Below are 21,416 nucleotides of genomic sequence, written 5' to 3' on the forward strand. Positions count from 1 at the left end.
TTGCTGGGTGTTGGCCAGGGGTCAGTACATCCACAGAGAAAGGTTGGGCTTGATGTTCGGGTGCAGGACCTTGTTCTCATAAATCTTGTCAAAATACTTTGCCTGTAGCATAGGCATTCCTTAAATGAACTATGGGTATGATTATAGTCTCAAGCCTGCTGTTTGAAACTGTTCCAGAACACACACACAAGCACATACGCCTCATACCAGATCACGCACACAGACACCTCATACCAAAACACATGCAGGCACAAGCGCACACACACACACGCCTCATACCAGAACACACACACACACACGCACACCTCATACTAGGACACGCATAGCTCATACCAGAACGCACACCCACGCACACCTCATTCCAGAACACATACACGCAAAAGCACACACAAACATACCTCATACCAGAACACGCACTCGTATCTCCTACGAGAACCCACCAAACATCTGGAACGAAAATAACTGTTGGAAAACCTCCGTGCATGTATATAATTATATGTATACAATAAACCCTGTTTAGTTGGGCTTTTAGAGGGTCCTTATGTATATAAAAAACAAAACAATGACTTGGCTCATTGAAAGTGTTTAAGATGAATGTATCTAACTTGTTGATGTCTCATGATAAAGCTTAATTTACTCAGAATGTCTCTTTTAATTGTTGCCATACTCTTCATAGTAGGAGGTATTTATTTAACTGGCTTCCGAATTCCACATTTTTTATATTGTATGCATGCTCCATCCTGCTGAATAGCATGTGCAGAACCCTTGATGCTCCTTACAGATCATTTCCAATGCCATTCCTCAGGTAAAGGTGGAGGAGCCCTCCTCTCCACGACGTGAGGAGGAACCGGAGGTGGACAGCATGCTCATGGAGGTGAACCACTCCCACTTACCCGAGTCTCCCACCTCCGCCCCTCTGTCGGCGGAGAACCCGGATCCTGTCCCCGACATCCAAGAGCACCTAGAGGTGTCTCTGGAGAATGGAGAGGAGACGGCGGCGGAGAGCGACGGCTCTTGTCTCCCCGGAGACGGCAGCACTCTGAGCTTCGGGGAATACTCGGAGGAAGACGAGGAGATGCCCGTCGGGCGCGAGAGTGTCCTGCCTCCGTCGGTGTCGGATGGGGCCGGCGTGATCGCCGAGCACCTCACCAGCAGCGGGTGCAGGAGGAGCAGTTTGGTCGCATCAGAGGACCCTGAACGCTCGGCTGGGCCCTCGCCCCCGCCGGAGGGCCCCCGGCCCCCGGACGAATCCTCCTTTTGCTCGGAGCTCCGGGAGGAAGAGGCGGACACGTCGGACAACGCGTCCCCAGAGCCGCGGCCGGCTGCCGAGGCCAGCCGACCCGTCGCGCCCGCCGCGCAGGAAGCGGCGCCGCCGGAGGACTCCCTGGACGACGTGGAGCGCCGGTCCACGCTCTCCAAGCAGGACCGCCTGCTCATCCACAAGATCAGGAGGTACTACGAGAACCAGGACGCCAGCGCCGGCGTCAAGCGGCGGGAGAGCCTCTCCTACATCCCGGCCGGGCTGGTCAGGCACCTGAGCAAACAGCTCAACAGCACCCCGCGGGCCGACCCCACCCCCGTGCACAGGAAGGGCTCGTCCCCCAGCCGGCCCACGTCCTGGGCCGTGTTCGACCTCCCGGGCTTGGAGAAGAGGCCCGGCGCCGAGCCCGCCGCTACACCCCGACGCCAGAGGTCGGTCGAGGCCAGACCTTTGCCTCCGAGCGTCGGCGACGCCTCGGCGGCCGACGACGGCGGCTTCAGACCGTCCTCGGACATGCTCAAGATGTGGAACGACATGGAGCTGGGGATGAACGGCTGCCCCGAGGAGCTGCCCGTCATCGGTCCGAGCGACGAGGAGATTCGTCCCGATCCTGGATCAGAGCATCGGATCTCCGGCCACATGAGGTCAGAAACGCTGGGCGGATGCACCAGGGAACGAACATTGCACATATTGGAGGAATGTGAAGCGGAGCTTCTCTCTGAACACTCTTCCACATCGGCGACCACGTCACCCCTCACAGGAAGTGAGGGTGAGTACGCGGAGGACCCCTGGCTGAGTACAGCTCCCCGGTGCGGTGGGAACGGCAGGGTGGCCCGCGCCCCGCTGCCCAGGATCATTAGCCTTCGATCGGGCGTGGAGGACGACCAGATCCTGCAGGACATGGGGAAGGTGAAGAACAAGGTGTTCCAGCTGGCACGACAGTACAGCCAGCGCATCAAGAACAACAGGCCTTTAATCAGGCCGAGGAACCGAGACTCTGAAAACCCACACGGCCTCAAGAGCATGCCCGCTGTCCACGAGGAGAGCATGCCATCCTGGGAAAACGGTAAGTAAGAGTTTACCAAAGGAGGAGCTACCGTTTTGGCATCTCTAACGCACCTATCATGCACATTTACGTGTGTAACAACACAGGCATAGATATTCCATGGAGGGCAATGTCCAACTGTGTCTTTGTTCTGTCTTTTCGTTGCATGTGGTTTCTCCCCCTGCGTTTGAATGCAGGTGAACACACCCTGACCTATCCCTTGAACACTTGCGATCAGGTAAACGCCGTCGATGAACCCCCGACCCCACCCGCCGACCCATCCCCGGGGCCCAGCTCCAGGGCCACCACCCCTCAGGCCGTGTCCTCGCCCTCCTCCCCCTCCCGCGCCCCCAGCCTCCCCAGCAGCCCCGTGGACTCGGAGCCCTTCCACTGGCCCGACGTGCACCAGCTGTGCTCCAGGTACACCGGCCCCCGCTCGGGGCCGGGGGCCGGCCCGCCGCTGGTGGGCCGCAGCTGCTCGGTCCCAGAGAGGATGCTGGAGCTCTGCACCGGCGGGCCGGGGAGGCCGCCATGGAGCCCTACAGCCACACAACCTCTAACTCCTCGTCCGCCTTGGGACTCGGCCGAGGGCCAGTGGGGCGGGGGGGCGCAGCGGAGGGGGAGTCCCACGAGGGAGGGCGGGGGGTCCCGGCTGGGGCCCCGCCTGCTGTGCAGGTGGGGCTCCCTGGACAGCGTGCCGGCGGCGGCCAGCCGGCCCCTCCACGAGCTGCAGAACCTCCAGGACCCGGTGAGGCCCGGCCACGGGACGCTGCCCGCCCAACACAAGGTCAAGGAAGGGACGACCGCAGGAAGTGATGTCTGTCTCAAGGAAGCCCAGCACGGCGTCTTCAAGAGGCCCGCAGCCCCGCACGGGAACAAGAAGACGGAGAATAGGATCGTGAGGAACCTGCGGGAGAAGTTTCAGAGCTTGGGTTCCGGTTCGTGAGCCCTGTTGTGTTTGTTTGTGTCTAAGGACTATCTTGCAGCAATGCTTACTTTCTGTTGACAGCCATGGGACAATCATGCAGACGTTATGTGCCTTACTCTGCCATTTTTCACTTTTTGTCATGGAATTCGATTTTGTACTGCACAATCAATCGTTGTCAAGTTCCTATAGTGGACACTGGGTGACATTTTTTTATTTTTGCTATCACCAAAATGTAATATAAAAGGGATATTTTGTTAATTGGTACACTGCTACAAACAGCCGTATGTATATTTTCCTTGACATTGTGTAAATGCTATATTTACCTTCAGGTTTTTGCATACACTGTAAAATGCAATCTTTATATAAAGTCATGTTGTTTGCCGTACAAATTGAAAGTAATGTTCAGTACATTGCAGGGTTGTTGTAAAGCATAATCCCACTTGTATTATTACAGTAAGTCTAATGTTATGGATATAATTGAAGGATTTCATGCTGAGTATGCATAATTATGCCATTCCACGAAAACAAAGAAAGACTGATCCCCTGGCCATGTAACTACTGTAGTGGAACACAATAGAGTTATCATTACAGCAGCTCATCACAGGTGGGGGGGACGGACAGCCTTTCTACAGACTTATTTGCCTCAGACGTTAAGCTCCTTTTACCAGGACTGTTTTCATATCCTCACTGGAGCTCTTGAGCCTCAATGACTTGTATATTTTTGCCATGTTATTTATGAAGATGTATACTTTAAACGAAAAGTTATCATTTAAAAAAATGCGAAGTTGCTTTTTCTTTTCATCAACTCATAAAATGCATTGAATGAAAACAAAATCTGGGATAAATACTTGACAATATATACTCAACAAATTACTTGATTTGTTTCACTATATTTGATCCACAAAGCACTTTATATAGAAGTATCACAGCCTCTTATCGTGAACACTATACGCCCATTGTGTATCTTTTATGTAATGTAACAGGTAATTATCATGTCATGATGTACAGTTGATGCATTTCACTATATCCAACTCCTCTATTCAAGTATAAAAACGAGGTTGTTTTTTTGCTATAGATTTAACCTTATACATAGGCCTATTTGAATCATCCATGGTGTTTGCTGGGTTACTATATAATATTTTTTATTTTACAATTGTTTATTTAGTGTATCTTACATGTATTAAAAGGGCACTATTGCCCCGCCCCCCACTTGAACGGGCCATTTGGTGCCCCGCTTTACGCGCTCTCAATGCGCTCACATGAATCCACTCATGCCTGGAAACGGAGTTCTCCTAATAGCGCGCACATGAGCCCAGAGATTCAACCCGATGCCCAGGATCAAACATCCCTTCTCTAGCACGCACTGAATAAATCAGGCTTATCTCTATTTGGATGGGCGCGAAATTATCGTTTAAATCCTCGATCAAAATGGGATGCGCAATATCAGACGTGACACCCAAGTCAGGTGGAGACGGGAACGCCGACGTTGGACTACCACATCTCAGCGACAATCAGATCCAGATGATCAAAGAGTCATGGAAAGTTATCCGGGACGACATTGCGAAAGTTGGAATTATCATGTTCGTCAGGTGAGATCCAACGTTCTATCCAATGTCTGAACTTGGCAAATGTAGATACAAAATAACGAAAGGGTATCCGCAGCCAGAATTAACCAAAATCGCATTATAATGCTCCCAACAATATTTTTTTCTCCTCACGAAATGAAATGCTATGATTCATTGACTCAAAGATGACCCCGATATTTTGAGAACTATTTAAACGTTCCTCTTAGTTTAATTTTCTAAAGACAACCTTCTGAATGTTTACTTTTAGTCATTTTATTCGCAGTGAAGCTCAGAAAAGCAGACGTCTTCCAGACCTCTTAATTGGTGATTTGATTTCCAACCGCCACAGGACACGAGACGGTTGTGTCCGATATAAATATCTGCAGATGAATCGAGATGGTGTCAATTGCATTTCAACTTAATATTGAATTGACCGTTGTAGGCCTACACATTCGTGCAAGTTCAACATCCATCTATCGTACTGACTTACTGCTCCGACTAAAGGTCAGAAAATTGATTTATTCCTGTGTTCTTCTCTCCCTCATCCCCTCTCATCTTTGCAGTGAGGCGATTTACATATTTCACACATCACAAAGCGATATGTGCAATAGCACCATCAACATGCTTCATGGCATACATCCAGCATTCTGAAACGTATCTGAAATAATATATTATGATATGAATGATATAATAAAAGTATACCTCCCCATAGAGCTAGTGCTGCTGTTGATGGAGGCAGACCTATGGGCTGGTTGAGGGAGCATGGGGCTCAGGCAGAGCGATAACCCCTGTTATCGCTCTGCGATGTTGCCCTGGGGGATTATCCAGACAGTTGAGGAGATTGACCTTAGCGTGCTAGCCTTGAACCTCAGGGCCCCGAGCCTCCCTTGAGAAAAGGGGAGGAAGGCCGAGCTCTCTGAGTGGCCAACTACATGCGTCGCGACGTAGGTCGCATTGGTCGCGTCGTAGGTCGCATTGGTCGCGTCGTAGGTCGCATTGGTCGCGTCGTAGGTCGCATTGGTCGCGTCGTAAGTTGCATTGGTCGCGACGTAGGTCGCTCGTCTGGCTGCTTTCAGCCGCTGTGGTCGCTGGCTGGCTTGGTCGCTGAAAATCTATGGGCGGTCGTTTATCAGTTAATTTGCATGTTAAGGTAACTTAACTGTTTTTTTTGCGACAGTTGAAGTACCAGAAAGCCATGCTCTCTGGCGAAAGCTTCCTACAGCTCTTTATTGCAAATATTATTTTTATATTTTTATATTGAAGTAGGCCTACAATTTAAAATTAGGAAATCGTTGGTCCATCAGTGTCAATAAAATATATTAGTTGTAATTTGGGGCGGATTCAAATAATGTATTTTTGATAGTATATAGCCTATTTGTTTTGTTATATGACAGTAAGCCTAATAAGGTATATTATACACAAACTTCTTCGTTATAGAGTGATATAGCCTATTAGTTGTAATTTGGGGTGTATTCAAATAATGTATTTTATATATAGCCTTTTTGTTTTGTTAAATGTCATTAAGCCTAATAAGGTATGTTATGCACAAAGTTCTTCGTTATAGAGTGATATACGATAATATAAGTGCAAAGCATAGAAGAAATTGTCACAGTGGTACAAGCGGTAGTGACGCCTGGTTAGTAATCAAGAAGCCGGTTGTTCGATTCTCTCCGGGGTCAGATACTTTTCTAGCCTGGCTCCGCCCGCCTAAGTACTTCCGCTCAATTTGAATTTCCCTTCAGTACTAGTTGTTTTTTATTGGTCGTCATGAAAAAAAACATAAGGGGTAACACTGTTGTTCTTTATTGGTCGTCATGAAAAAAAACAGGGGTTGAAAAAAAACAACTGTTGTTTTTTATTGGTCGTCATGAAAAAAAACATAAGGGGCAACACTGTTGTTTTTTATTGGTCGTCATGAAAAAAAACATAAGGGGTTACACTGTTGTTTTTTATTGGTCGTCATGAAAAAAAACATAAGGGGTAACACTGTTGTTCTTTATTGGTCGTCATGAAAAAAAACATAAGGGGTAACACTGTTGTTTTTTATTGGTCGTCTTGTTCTTTATTGGTCGTCATGAAAAAAAAAAAAAGGGGTACCACTATTGTTTTTTATTGGTTGTCATGAAAAAAAACATAAGGGGTAACACTGTTGTTTTTTATTGGTCGTCATGAAAAAATACATAAGGGGTAACACTGTTGTTTTTTATTGGTCGTCATGAAAAAAAACATAAGGGGTAACACTATTGTTTTTTATTGGTCGTCATGAAAAAAAAAATAAGGGGTAACACTTTTGTTCTTTATTGGTCGTCATGAAAAAAAACAGGGGTTGAAAAAAACAACGGTTGTTTTTTATTGGTCGTCAGGAAAAAATACATAAGGGGTAACACTGTTGTTTTTTATTGGTCGTCATGAAAAAAAACATAAGGGGTAACACTGTTGTTTTTTATTGGTCGTCATGAAAAAAAACATAAGGGGTAACACTGTTGTTCTTTATTGGTCGTCATGAAAAAAAACATAAGGGGTAACACTGTTGTTTTTTATTGGTCGTCATGAAAAAAAAAAAGGGGTTGAAAAAAAACAACTGTTTTTTATTGGTCGTCATGAAAAAAAACATAAGGGGTAACACTGTTGTTTTTTATTGGTTGTCATGAAAAAAAAGATAAGGGGTAACACTGTTGTTCTTTATTGGTCGTCATGAAAAAAAACATAAAGGGTAACACTGTTGTCTTTGACAAATAAAATATAAGGGGTAACACTGTCGTTTTTTATTGGTCATCATGAAAAAAAACATAAGGGGTAACACTGTTGTTTTTTATTGGTCGTCTTGTTCTTTATTGGTCGTCATGAAAAAAAACATAAAGGGTAACACTGTTGTCTTTGACTAATAAAATATAAGGGGTAACACTGTTGTTCTTTATTGGTCGTCATGAAAAAAAACATAAGGGGTAACACTGTTGTTTTTTATTGGTCGTCTTGTTCTTTATTGGTCGTCATGAAAAAAAAAAAAAGGGGTACCACTATTGTTTTTTATTGGTTGTCATGAAAAAAAACATAAGGGGTAACACTATTGTTTTTTATTGGTTGTCATGAAAAAAAACATAAGGGGTAACACTATTGTTTTTATTGGTCGTCATGAAAAAAAACATAAGGGGTAACACTTTTGTTCTTTATTGGTCGTCATGAAAAAAAACGGGTTGAAAAAAACAACTGTTGTTTTTTATTGGTCGTCAGGAAAAAAAACATAAGGGGTAACACTGTTGTTTTTTATTGGTCGTCATGAAAAAAAACATAAGGGGTAACACTGTTGTTTTTTATCGGTCGTCATGAAAAAAAACATAAGGGGTAACACTGTTGTTCTTTATTGGTCGTCATGAAAAAAAACATAAGGGGTAACACTGTTGTTTTTTATTGGTCGTCATGAAAAAAAAAAGGGGTTGAAAAAAAAACAACTGTTTTTTATTGGTCGTCATGAAAAAAAACATAAGGGGTAACACTGTTGTTTTTTATTGGTTGTCATGAAAAAAAAGATAAGGGGTAACACTGTTGTTCTTTATTGGTCGTCATGAAAAAAAACATAAGGGGTAACACTGTTGTTTTTTATTGGTCGTCATGAAAGAAAACAGGGGTTGAAAAAAAACAACTGTTTTTTATTGGTCGTCATGAAAAAAAACAGAGGGGGTAACACTGTTGTTTTTTATTGGTTGTCATGAAAAAAAAGATAAGGGGTAACACTGTTGTTCTTTATTGGTCGTCATGAAAAAAAACATAAAGGGTAACACTGTTGTCTTTGACAAATAAAATATAAGGGGTAACACTGTCGTTTTTTATTGGTCATCATGAAAAAAAACATAAGGGGTAACACTGTTGGTTTTTTATTGGTCGTCATGAAAAAAAACATAAGGGGTAACACTGTTGTTTTTTATTGGTCGACATGAAAAAAAACATAAGGGGTAACACTGTTGTTCTTTATTGGTCGTCATGAAAAAAAACATAAGGGGTAACACTGTTGTTTTTTATTGGTCGTCATGAAAAAAAACATAAGGGGTAACACTGTTGTTTTTTATTGTTCGTCATGAAAAAAAAAATAAGGGGTAAAACCATAATGGAAATAATAGAAATACACACATACATTTTAATGTAATTTATATCCTCTTTATTGTTGATTTATTATTGTGTAATGTCATCGCCTCAGTGGTGCAGTGGAGTGCACTCTGCCTAACCCACTGGAGACCGCGGCTCAATTTCTGTGGAAAACACAATATCTTTAATTTTAAACGCAATGCTATCATGTCTATTGCACATCATATATAACCTATATAACAAGGGGTAACACTGTCGTTTTTATCAAATGAAACATGAGGGGTAACACTGTCGATATTTATCCATTAAAACATAAGGGGTAACACTGTCGTTTTCATCAAATGAAACATGAGGGTTGACACTGTCGTTTTTTATTGGTCAACATGGAAAAAAAATTAGGGGTAACTGTAGTTTTTTATCGGCCGTCATGAAATAAACATAAGGGGTAACACTGTCGATATTTATCAAATAAAACATGGGGGGTAACACTGTTGTTTTTCTTTGGTCGTCATGAAAAAAAACATAGGGGTTGAAAAAAAACAACTGTTGTTTTTTATTGGTCGTCATGAAAAATAACATGAGGGGTAACACTTGTTTTTTATTGGTCGTCATGAAAAAAAACATAAGGGGTAACACTGTTGTTCTTTATTGGTCGTCATGAAATAAAACATGGGGGGTAACACTGTTGTTTTTCTTTGGTCGTCATGAAAAAAAACATAGCGGTTGAAAAAAAACAACTGTTGTTTTTTATTGGTCGTCATGAAAAAAAACATAAGGGGTAACACTGTTGTTTTTTATTGGTCGTCATGAAAAAAAACATAAGGGGTAACACTGTTGTTCTTTATTGGTCGTCATGAAAAAAAACATAAGGGGTAACACTGTTGTTTTTTATTGGTCGTCATGAAAAGAAACATAAGGGGTAACACTGTTGTTTTTTATTGGTCGTCATGAAAAAAAACATAAGGGGTAACACTGTCGTTTTTTATTGGTCGTCATGAAAAAAAACATAAGGGGTAACACTTGTTTTTTATTGCTCAACACGGAAAAAACATTAGGGGTAACTCTGTCGTTTTTTATCGGCCGTCATGAAATAAACATAAGGGGTAACACTGTCGATATTTATCAAATAAATCATGGGGGGTAACACTATTGTTTTTCTTTGGTCGTCATGAAAAAAAACATAAGGGGTAACACTGTCGTTTTTCTTTGGTCGTAATGAAATAAAACACAAGGGGTAACACTGTCGTTTTTATCAAATGAAACATGAGGGGTAACACTGTCGATATTTATCCATTAAAACCTAGGGGGTAACACTGTCGTTTTCATCAAATGAAACATGAGGGTTGACACTCGTTTTTTATTGGTCAACAAGGAAAAAACATGAGGGGTAACTCTGTCGTTTTTTATCGGCCGTCATGAAATAAACATAAGGGGTAACACTGTCGATATTTATCAAATAAAACATGGGGGGTAACACTGTTGTTTTTCTTTGGTCGTCATGAAAAAAAACATAGGGGTTGAAAAAAAACAACTGTTGTTTTTTATTGGTCGTCATGAAAAAAAACATAAGGGGTAACACTGTTGTTCTTTATTGGTCGTCATGAAAAAAAACATAAGGGGTAACACTGTTGTTTTTTATTGGTCGTCATGAAAAAAAACATAAGGGGTAACACTGTTGTACTTTATTGGTCGTCATGAAAAAAAACATAAGGGGTAACACTGTTGTTTTTTATTGGTCGTCATGAAAAAAAACATAAGGGGTAACACTGTTGTTTTTTATTGGTCGTCATGAAAAAAAACATAGGGGGCAACACTGTTGTTCTTTATTGGTCGTCATGAAAAAAAACATAAGGGGTAACACTGTTGTTTTTTATTGGTCGTCATGAAAAAAAACATAAGGGGTAACACTGTTGTTTTTTATTGGTCGTCATGAAAAAAAACATAGGGGGTAACACTGTTGTTTTTTATTGGTCGTCATGAAAAAAAACATAAAGGGTAACACTGTTGTCTTTGACAAATAAAATATAAGGGGTAACACTGTCGTTTTTTATTGGTCATCATGAAAAAAAACATAAGGGGTAACACTGTTGTTTTTTATTGGTCGTCATGAAAAAAACAGGGGTTGAAAAAAAACAACTGTTGTTTTTTATTGGTCGTCATGAAAAAAAACATAAGGGGTAACACTGTTGTTTTTTATTGGTCGTCATGAAAAAAAACATAAGGGGTAACACTGTTGTTTTTTATTGGTCGTCATGAAAAAAAACATAAGGGGTAACACTGTTGTTCTTTATTGGTCGTCATGAAAAAAAACATAAGGGGTAACACTGTTGTTTTTTATTGGTCGTCATGAAAAAAAACATAGGGGGTAACACTGTTGTTTTTTATTGGTCGTCATGAAAAAAAACATAAGGGGTAACACTGTTGTTTTTTATTGGTCGTCATGAAAAAAAACATAAGGGGTAACACTGTTGTTCTTTATTGGTCGTCATGAAAAAAAACATAAGGGGTAACACTGTTGTCTTTGACAAATAAAATATAAGGGGTAATACTGTCGTTTTTTATTGGTCATCATGAAAAAAAACATAATGGAAATAATAGAAATACACACATACATTTTAATATCATTTATATCCTCTTTATTGATGATTTATCAATGATTTATGATTTATTGATGATTTATTTTATTTATTTATTTATTGGTCGTCATGAAAAAAAACATAAGGGGTAACACTATTGTTTTTCTTTGGTCGTTATGAAAAAAAACATAAGGGGTAACACTGTCGTTTTTCTTTGGTCGTAATGAAATAAAACACAAGGGGTAACACTGTCGTTTTTATCAAATGAAACATGAGGGGTAACACTGTCGATATTTATCCATTAAAACATAGGGGGTAACACTGTCGTTTTCATCAAATGAAACATGAGGGTAGACACTGTCGTTTCTTATTGGTCAACATGGAAAAAACATGAGGGGTACCTCTGTCGTTTTTTATCGGCCGTCATGAAATAAGCATAAGGGGTAACACTGTCGATATTTATCAAATAAAACATGGGGGGTAACACTGTTGTTTTTCTTTGGTCGTCATGAAAAAAAACATAGGGGTTGAAAAAAAACAACTTGTTTTTTATTGGTCGTCATGAAAAAAAACATAAGGGGTAACACTGTTGTTCTTTATTGGCTGTCATGAAAAAAAACATAAGGGGTAACACTGTTGTTTTTTATTGGTCGTCATGAAAAAAAACATAACGGGTAACACTTGTTTTTTATTGCTCAACACGGAAAAAACATTAGGGGTAACTCTGTCGTTTTTTATCGGCCGTCATGAAATAAACATAAGGGGTAACACTGTCGATATTTATCAAATAAATCATAGGGGGTAACACTATTGTTTTTCTTTGGTCGTCATGAAAAAAAACATATGGGGTAACACTGTCGTTTTTCTTTGGTCGTAATGAAATAAAACACAAGGGGTAACACTGTCGTTTTTATCAAATGAAACATGAGGGGTAACACTGTCGATATTTATCCATTAAAACCTAGGGGGTAACACTGTCGTTTTCATCAAATGAAACATGAGGGTTGACACTCGTTTTTTATTGGTCAACATGGAAAAAACATGAGGGGTAACTCTGTCGTTTTTTATCGGCCGTCATGAAATAAACATAAGGGGTAACACTGTTGATATTTATCAAATAAAACATGGGGGGTAACACTGTTGTTTTTCTTTGGTCGTCATGAAAAAAAACATAGGGGTTGAAAAAAAACAACTGTTGTTTTTTATTGGTCGTCATGAAAAAAAACATAAGGGGTAACACTGTTGTTTTTTATTGGTCGTCATGAAAAAAAACATAAGGGGTAACACTGTTGTTTTTTATATGGTCGTCATGAAAAAAAACATAATGGGTAACACTGTTCTTTATTGGTCGTCATGAAAAAAAACATAATGGGTAACACTGTCGATATTTATCAATTAAAACATAGGGGGTAACACTGTTGTTTTTATCAAATGAAACATGAGGGGTATATTACTGTCGTATATTACAGTTTTTGTTTTTGGTCTGTTGGCTGCAAAACATTCTGAGTTAGCATACATACTTGATGATTGAGCCACTTTACACACACTTTTTATATACTATAGATTTGTATAGTCACTGGCCCCCTTTAAATTGTGCATTTATGCTATTACTATAGCCTACTATTATTATTGACACTTTTCTTTTTAGAAAATTGTAACTTTAATTTCAATTTTCATGTTTTGTTCTTTGGTTTATACATTTGAATACTTGACTATCATGATTCGTGGCACATTATATATTTATTTTTACTCTTTTTTTTACGGTATTGGGTCTGTGAATTAGAGTTTTTATTTGTTTTGTTACACTTATATCAAAGTATATTACACTATAACTTTCTTCATAGGATATTTTATTTGTCTTTGACATTTATCAAACCAATAGGCTATACAATGTAATCAATATAAATATTGTAAACACATGTAAACACTGTATTGCAAAGTTAATTAAATATTAATTAAATATAGATGGATAGACCAATAGGCCTATTTATAAAAAGGCCTATTGGTCTATCAATATCTAAGCTAGGTATATATTATTCATTTTTATTATACTGACGCACGTGTATTTATTCTGTTCAATGAGATGTTAACTGATAACATATAGGCTTTTGGTTATGGTAGCAGCCATGGTGACAATGGCTGGCTGCCACAGGTCGCTCATTCAGCCATACCTCTGGTTGGTTGCGACCTATTTTCGCCAAAAGGGTCGCAACGCTTTTATTGTCGCGACCTAGTCGGTCAGCCTGCCAGAGCCAGCTGCCAGCCGCAGCCAGCGGCCAGTGGCCAGCGGCAGACAGCGGCCAGCCGTGGCTGTCGTCGCAGCCAGCCAGCCGATACCAGCCAGGCGTTGCAGCCCGTCAATACGTTGTATAATTATCATACCATCCTACTAAAACATACAAAAATGTTAAAATGAAAGAGGCCGATTGCGTCAATAAGTTGGACTAGCAAAAGTTGGAAGAGCAAAACTATGACCATCCGTGGAGAGAATCGAACACCGGCCTTCATGATTGCTAACCTAGCATGACTACCGCTTGTAACACTGTGGCATTGGCTTCATATTATTGCACTTATATTTATGTTTATCACTCTATAACGAAGAACTTTGTGCATAATATACGTTATTAGGCTTAATGACATTTAACAAAACAAATAGGCTATATATAAAATACATTATTTGAATACGCCCCAAATTACAACTAATATATTTTATTGATACTGATAGACCAATGATTTCATAATTTAAACTGTACTTAAATAGAAAAATATTAAAACAATATTAGCACTAAAGAGCTTTACGTAGCTTTCGCCAGAGAGCATGGCTTTCTGGTACTTCAACTGACGCAAAAAAAAAGTTAATAACATGCAAATCAACTGATTATATAGACTTTGAGCGAGCCAGCCAGTGACCACAGCGACTGAAAGCAGCCAGACGAGCGACCCACACAGCGACCAATGCGACCTACGTCGCGAACAATGCGACCTACGTCGCGACGCACGTCGTTGGCCACTCAGAGAGCTCGGCCCTACAGGAAAAGGGGGCCAACTCGGGCCCCATGGCCGTGAAAACATCTCTTGAATAGATATCCCTTGCTTACTGTACACTGACACTGGTTTTGGTTTTTGTGTGTGCCAACCTGACTAAACCATTCTACTCCCTGAGGGTCCTATTCGTTAAAATGGTTCGTAAATTACGGAAGCAATTTCTCAAACATGCCAGATAAACATGAATTAATAAAACGGTTCAGACAAAGCATTGGGTCGGATGTGTGCGGCTGGTTACAGCAACCTTTCCCCTGAATCAATTGGCTGGTGCATTAGCTGTTGGGGAATTATGGAATCGTTTTTCCTCTGAAATAGCATCCATTCAAACAAATTCTTATCAGCCCAAGGGCCAATTGACTGCTCCATTGGCAATTGCACTGTGCAAGTACAAACTTCGTATCAATTGTCATGAACTCATGTTTGGCTACACTGTCAAATAATGAAAATATATAAAATGCCATTAGTCTTACTATAATCAAAGTAGCCTACACTCATTCATGAGAGTAAGACAATCTGCAAGATTAGATTTGAAACATCCAGCAGTCATTACATTTTTATGATCTTGCATAGTAATGGCCTAATCCCTTACAGACCAAGACATTTCCAGATTATCAGGATTTGTTATATCCTTCCTGCAACAATAACACTGCGGGTAATCTTCTGTTAAATTACAAATATCTTGATTCATTTATTTTCTTGTCGTTACATCATTGTAACAATGCCCATGCTACACACCAGCTAGGTGACTGCCTCACTCCACCTAGGTGGCTTCAACTGGGCACCTCCACAACAAGGACACAGGTGGAAGACTAGTTTTATTGCAAAGTCTGAGTATAATGACATAGAGCAGGAAGCGTAACATGCTGCGATGAGTGCGTGTGGTGATGGCTGGTGTGCAGCCTCCAGACTCCAATCAGTCTGGATTGAGCCAGGTGAGGCTGCTTACACCATCCATCCTCACCAAATTACAACACATACACATTACACACCTAGTTCTTATTTGAAAACAGAAAACTGGTCCAAGACCAGCCATTGGCAACACTGCCCGGTCCTTACCCTCATTCCCAATGGAAACAACCTGTTTCTTTCTCAACTGCACTATCTCCAGGCCCAATTTTAAAATACTCACCCATCTTATGCAAACCTGTTCTGATAAAGAGCCCAAGTAAAGGTGAGCACACCCCCCAGTAGACCTATAAGCCTTTAGGACGACAAACAACGAAATAGAAAACCTTGAATTAATTTTATCGCTCAACAACGGGGCCTGGTTGTGTCAGAGGCTGTGGGCTGTGGACGCTACATTCATCACATAGCTCAGCTCAACCCAGGTGAAATGAATCAGGATGTGATTAAGGGTGCTACTTGCTCATTCTATCTGACTCAGTGCACCTCGCGGCGGGGCGGCGGCAGTGTCGTCTTCGCACCATTAGCACCTAGCAGGGAGCGCTACATGCTCATCAGCTACGTGGAGTGGAGAGGCTACATTCGCAGCAATCATGCCCTCCTGTGCTGGAGGGAGGTGGTGGGGGGGGGGGGGGGGGGGGGGGCGCTGAACGAGGTTCCTCTGTACATTGAGGCTCGTTACAGCGGGTTGATTAAGCTAAAGTTCACCTGGAGAGAGAGAGAGAGAGAGAGAGAGAGAGAGAGATGGCTGACTTGAGGTTACCTGAAATCATCAGGAGGAGGAATTTAAATGCGTGTCATGTGTTAAGGACAAAACGAGTTACACTGTCGGGGCGAACTTTGTGGACTCCTAACTGTGGTGTGGGAAATAATGTCATCCAGGCAGCCCTCATGAACAGCACACTTGGTGGCTCACAGACATCTGCTTACGGTTGTCTTGGGAACAGGCTGTTTGAGACCCATCCTGAGTGCAAGGATGTCTTCTTCCTATTCCGAGATGTGGAGGACCTGGAGAGGCTGAGGAACAGCCGGGAGCTGAGGGCTCATGGGCTGCGGTGAGTGAGAGAGAGCATGCACGCGCACACATACACGCGAACACACACACACACACACACACATACACGCGAACACACACACACACACACACACACACACACACACACACACACACACACTGAATTGCAATGTTTGACCTCTCTAATGTGTTGTCTTCATGACATTTGAATCATGTAAAAAAAAACATTTAAATATAATGTATTGTAAGGGTCTATTGCCAAAGGTTTTGTAGTGCAAAATAAAATAAGCATAGTAATCAATGCAACAAAATCTTTCTAAAGCACAGTGATATACAAAAATAATATAGATTCCACATTTTATCAGCAAAACAGGAAAAAATATAAGAATGTATTTTCTTTTTGTGTGTGGGATAATACAAATATTAATAACACAAGGTAATTCTAATAACCTTCAACAATAACTTGCACAGATCTCCAACCCCCATCTTTTCCAGTGCACTGCCCTCACCACCATGTGACACAAAATGAATAAAAAACAACAAAATCCTTGAATTAAAACAGCGGATCCCTCGTCCTACTTGAGGGCCGGTCTGCTGCAGCTCATTCGATTTTTTCTCGGGGCCCCCTTTATGACGCTCTCCACACGGGGCCAACCGAACCAATTAGGGCCGGGGCACTCTGAGGTTGAGAGACTGCCAGATGCCTGAAGCCTGGTGCGCGTTTTAGCAGTTCAAGATGGGGCCAAATGGCCCTTGAGACGCACACAGAGGGAACACAGCACCGTTGTCCCGCTGATTAATTAATTTAATGGACAGGGATGAGTGCAGTACCGTCTCTTAACATTTAAACGACAACGGAACAAAACAATTTGTTCTCGAGAAACCAGTGATTGCTCCCTATCAATAATTGAATTCAAGCTGAAAATAACGTGCTGTAATATATATATTGTATTAGGCAGGTATGGCAAATCAGCAATCTCTCCCATTCTGATCTGAACTAGCCAATCAACAAAGTCCTATGAAATTCTAATTCCCGTCTAATTCCCTGCCGACCAGTGTGTCCAGTCAGTCAGTATGCCCCTCCGAGGTCATCCTAAGATCGTTTTTTGGCCACCTTTTCAGGAACCGGAACCAGGTTAATGTTTTCATGGGAACCAAACTATTAGCCAAAACCCTAAACCCCCCCCCCCACTTTATTTTTTACATTTCCTGTGACCCCATCTGCATGTCGGCCCTGCGGCTGAAATAAGTGAAAGTAATTGTGACAAGGCTGTAGGCTAAGGAGGTTGGCAAATAATGGTGTTCTGCATCCTCTAGTCTAGTAGCCTACACCAAAAACGATATTTGTGCTATAATTCCTGCCATTAATATCCATCGCATCACAAAAGGTAGATGGGATTGGTCCTCATCTGGCAGATATGCAGCCAGCTAAGAGGAGTTAATTTGTTCAGCTCAACCCTGAACTCTCTTTCCACGTCTTCCAGAGTGATGTCATTCATTGAGAAGAGTGTGGCGCGTCTGGACCAGCTGGAGCGACTGGAGGCGTTGGCCATTGAGCTTGGAAAGAGCCATTACCGGTACAACGCCCCACCCAAATACTACAGCGTAAGACCCTGATACTGTACTCGTCTTTACAGAGGAAGTCACTCATGGTGCTTCTATTCATCTGTTTACATTTAAACCTACCATTAGTCAGCCCTTTTTGTGGCATAATTTCTTTCTTCCTTTGTTCTATTTCTAACTAAAGGTCATGCCCGGTGTGTTATTACAGAACAAAATGTTATTCTAGAAACTGTGGGTAGTCTTGGCCTAATTGCCACCATATTTACTGGACAGATATCCTCAGCCTTTCACACATGGAGGTCACACTTCAGTTGTTATCATGTTTACCCATGTCTGTTATATTTAGTATGTAGGGGCAGAATTCATCTGCGCTGTCCAGCCTATTCTGAAGGAGCAGTGGACCCCTGACTTGGAGGAGGCCTGGAAGGTGAGTGTGTCATCATCCACTCAGATCAGGTGGCGTCCCCACCAGTTCTTCATGTTTCTGAATATTGGTAAGGGTTAGGACACACCAAGAGGAACACAAGACTAATGTGTAGAAAATTACAATTCATGGAACTAGGGAAGTACCGAATGAGATGCAGGGTCTCTCAACATCGATACTCTAGATAATTGTAAGTAAAATGATTCGAAGTGGATCGGATGAATTGCTAAGATATGTTGTACTTGTAAACCATTTTCATATGTATTGGTTTATGGAATCTTGCAGCAAGCATATTATCAGTAAATTGGGTTTTGAACAAATGCTGTTGGCATGAAACGTAATTTGAATAATGCGTGTTCCCCAGACTAAATGGCAGACATTTTATGCATTTCAGACCATGTTCCTGTACGTGACCGGCTTAATGAAACAAGGTTACCAGGAAGAGGAACGAATGCGCCTTCAGCAGGACTCCACCTCCCCGAAGGAGCGGCCCGACAAGAGGAACACGGCCTTATGAAGCCAACCGCCAAGTCATACAGTAAAAGGACTTTTCCGAAGAAGCACACTGTTGTAGCTTACATGAATTGACAACTCCATCATTGTTAGTACACCATGAAGATGTCATGTTCAACCTAGGACACTTTACTCCTCAGTTAAAACTTTTACACACATCTTTTATGGAGAATGAGAGTTGCACTTGAACCAACAAAACGTATGGCCACTTTTCAAATGAGTTTGAAACAGAAATGTGGTAAAATCCAATGACTGTGCACAAGTTAGACGCCATTTTCAGTAAATGTACTTTATAGAGCTGTTTCCCCACCAAATTAACTCTATGATAGCCTCATTACAAATCGCTTTCCTATATACATATTTCAATTTACCAGGGCAAAGTGAATAGGGTTGCTCTACCGATAGTTAACTGGCCAAAAAAAAAAAGAAATAAAATACACCTTTAAAAAAGGAAAGATATACCTTGGTCTCAAACATGAAACAAAAGGTATTTCATGTTAAAATAAACAGTCTCATTATGGCATCGGTAGTGTTTAAATTATTTGTGATAGTTATGTTTTTTTACGGGGAATTAAATTAAATCCTGCCGTTACAAATTGAGAGTTGTACAAAACATTATGAAAGGCGATCAAGCATCAACCCTGTGGCCCCCTCATATTGGACACGGCTGTTGATACCTGGATCTCACACGGATGCGTTTCGGCTCAAGAGCTTCTCACTGTGACATCCATGTTCTTTTCTTACGTTGCTGCTTTTTCATTTCACCGAATGGCCGGAAGTAAGACGTTATCGTGCAAACGATGGCATGAGATCAAAGCGGTCACTAGGTGGACCGACGGTGGCCTCTGAGCCATCAGGGTAATGGGAGACGCCAGAGGGGGCTAAAGATGAATCCGGCCCGCTGCGAGCCCATCGCCCCCCCCCCCTCCTTCCTCCTTCAGGTGGTACCGGCCAGACTAGAGACAAAGAGGTAGAGTCTTTTGCTCATTGGGTGGCTTTAGTTTTCTTGCTTTTGCTTTTCTTATCCTTCTTCTTAAGTCCATCCATGTGGGCTCTGAGGAGGTTGGAGTACGCCTGCCGAGGGTGGAAATAACGACACGTAAGGAGGCAAGCTGGGCTTTTAAATTCAAAAGCCCTTAGTTAACCACTGAAATGTTAGAATTTGTATACCAAGACTTTCATAATATACAACTATAATGAGGTGCAGTCATACAGGAAAGGTATAGTAGTGTTTCCCCCTGATGGCAATAAGAAATACATACCATTTGAAATTTGATTACTTCTTTGGTATTGACCTGAAAATGACAAGACATATTATTACATACTTCCAAACAGCTCTTTATCTCTTTACGACAAAAAGTGTACCACATTCTAATGAGTCTGCTTCAGTTATTAAGCCTCAATTGTTCCACAGGACACTAAATATACAATGTACCAAGCAGTGTGTTCATGGTTACATGATTAAAGGAGCTTAGGCTTACCACTGTGCTAATTTTCTTTTTTCCATCAGAGGCTCTGATAAGACACTTGTTATCTGCTGGTTCAAACGAATCTGCTTGTCCCTTTTTAGGAATTGGTTTGGTCCTCCCATCGTCTGTAAGTTAAAACGCGTTAAGCTAAGGCCAGTTACACTCATCAGTAAATGAGAAGCTTCATCGTGGCAACACTGTACTTACACTTCTTTAATGTGATTACCACGCTACCAGAGTTTCGACATTTCTGGAACAACCGTGTGAGCTCCGTCAGAAACTTGAGGAAGTAAAAAAATAGTTAAGTTGGGCTAAAAAGGGCAACCCTACACGAGCCCGATAAGCATCCAGTGAGAAGAGGCCTGTTATTCATCAATAAATACATTGAATTACCACCATTTGTACAGATTGTGTTTGAATCAAATCATTAAACAAATGCACTAATGGATAAGCCTTTTACCAAAACATCACGAGGTCTTTATTCCTTTATCATTGAGTTAGTTTCATTATGAGATACCGCACCAGAACTTATAACTAAGAAATGAAAGAGATTAGCCAATATGACTCATCTCTAGTGATGAATATTTCACCATATGTACAGGACATGTTAGGCATTTAAGAGTAATCTTACCTTAAAATAAGACTGTTAGTTAATACTAGTTCAAAATATTGGAACAATAAGTTGTACAATATTCTACCAGATGAGCGTTGGTTTGGGATGCATGTTAGTTAGCAAGCACCATTTGTAGTAGCTACCAATAGCATTTACTACATCGGACAGATAAGGGCAATCTATGACGAAAACAGGACAATGACATTTGATAATGAATGAAGTGGGGGAAAGATGTTCAACATACCGAGTCGTTTTCTAGTAATACCATGATTCACGGGCGGTTTCAAACGTAACGATAGCCCACTGGAAAACAAGCTAACTCCTCAGAAGCACACGTACTATAACAGCAAGCTCCGCCCCGTGCCCCCTGACCTTTCTTCTTCTCCTCGGATATGAGTAGTATGAGCAACATCATC

The 21,416-nt window shown here is 41.6% G+C and overlaps 3 protein-coding genes across 7 annotated transcripts in view; 2 read left to right on the forward strand and 1 right to left on the reverse strand.

Moving 5' to 3' along the window:
- The window catches only part of LOC132457810 (pleckstrin homology domain-containing family G member 3), a 33,388-nt gene extending 29,281 nt beyond the window's left edge, over positions 1-4,107 (forward strand). For 4 of the 5 annotated variants that reach the window (XM_060052154.1, XM_060052153.1, XM_060052152.1 and 1 more), the window contains 2 exons: positions 806-2,327; positions 2,504-4,107. In XM_060052154.1, the coding sequence (XP_059908137.1) occupies positions 806-2,327; positions 2,504-3,252 (2,271 nt within the window). In that variant the 3' untranslated portion in view covers positions 3,253-4,107. The remainder of the gene's footprint in view (positions 1-805; positions 2,328-2,503) is intronic. The other variant, XM_060052156.1, reaches the window with a different exon arrangement.
- Positions 4,108-4,221: 114 nt separating this feature from the next.
- On the forward strand, positions 4,222-19,386 carry xgb (x globin). The gene is made up of 5 exons (XM_060052161.1): positions 4,222-4,823; positions 16,351-16,458; positions 17,903-18,023; positions 18,328-18,408; positions 18,800-19,386. Exons 1-5 carry the CDS (start codon positions 4,627-4,629, stop codon positions 18,920-18,922), a joined length of 630 nt encoding a protein of 209 aa, XP_059908144.1. The 5' UTR covers positions 4,222-4,626; the 3' UTR covers positions 18,923-19,386.
- On the reverse strand, positions 19,192-21,414 carry srp14 (signal recognition particle 14). Its single transcript, XM_060052162.1, has 5 exons — positions 21,245-21,414; positions 20,595-20,667; positions 20,400-20,512; positions 20,181-20,213; positions 19,192-19,992 (listed from the first exon to the last, which is right to left on the reverse strand). The coding sequence occupies exons 1-5, from the start codon at positions 21,266-21,268 to the stop codon at positions 19,903-19,905; spliced, it is 333 nt and encodes a 110-aa protein (XP_059908145.1). The 5' UTR covers positions 21,269-21,414; the 3' UTR covers positions 19,192-19,902.
- Positions 21,415-21,416: the final 2 nt, after the last annotated feature.

This window comes from Gadus macrocephalus, chromosome 5 (genome assembly GCF_031168955.1).
Source record: "Gadus macrocephalus chromosome 5, ASM3116895v1".
In the NCBI taxonomy this organism is placed as follows: Eukaryota; Metazoa; Chordata; class Actinopteri; order Gadiformes; family Gadidae; genus Gadus; species Gadus macrocephalus.

Excerpts from the sequence above, each read along its gene's own strand:
- xgb (XM_060052161.1), top strand. The coding sequence starts at position 4,627 with ATGGGCGCGAAATTATCGTTTAAATCCTCGATCAAAATGGGATGCGCA. Across the intron at positions 4,824-16,350 it reads GGAATTATCATGTTCGTCAG|GCTGTTTGAGACCCATCCTG; the intron begins GTGAGATCCAAC and ends TCTTGGGAACAG. Across the intron at positions 18,024-18,327 it reads CCCCACCCAAATACTACAGC|TATGTAGGGGCAGAATTCAT; the intron begins GTAAGACCCTGA and ends TGTTATATTTAG.
- srp14 (XM_060052162.1), bottom strand. The coding sequence starts at position 21,268 with ATGGTATTACTAGAAAACGACTCG. Across the intron at positions 20,214-20,399 it reads AAAAGAAAATTAGCACAGTG|GTCAATACCAAAGAAGTAAT; the intron begins GTAAGCCTAAGC and ends TGTCATTTTCAG. Across the intron at positions 19,993-20,180 it reads AAGTAATCAAATTTCAAATG|GCGTACTCCAACCTCCTCAG; the intron begins GTATGTATTTCT and ends CACCCTCGGCAG.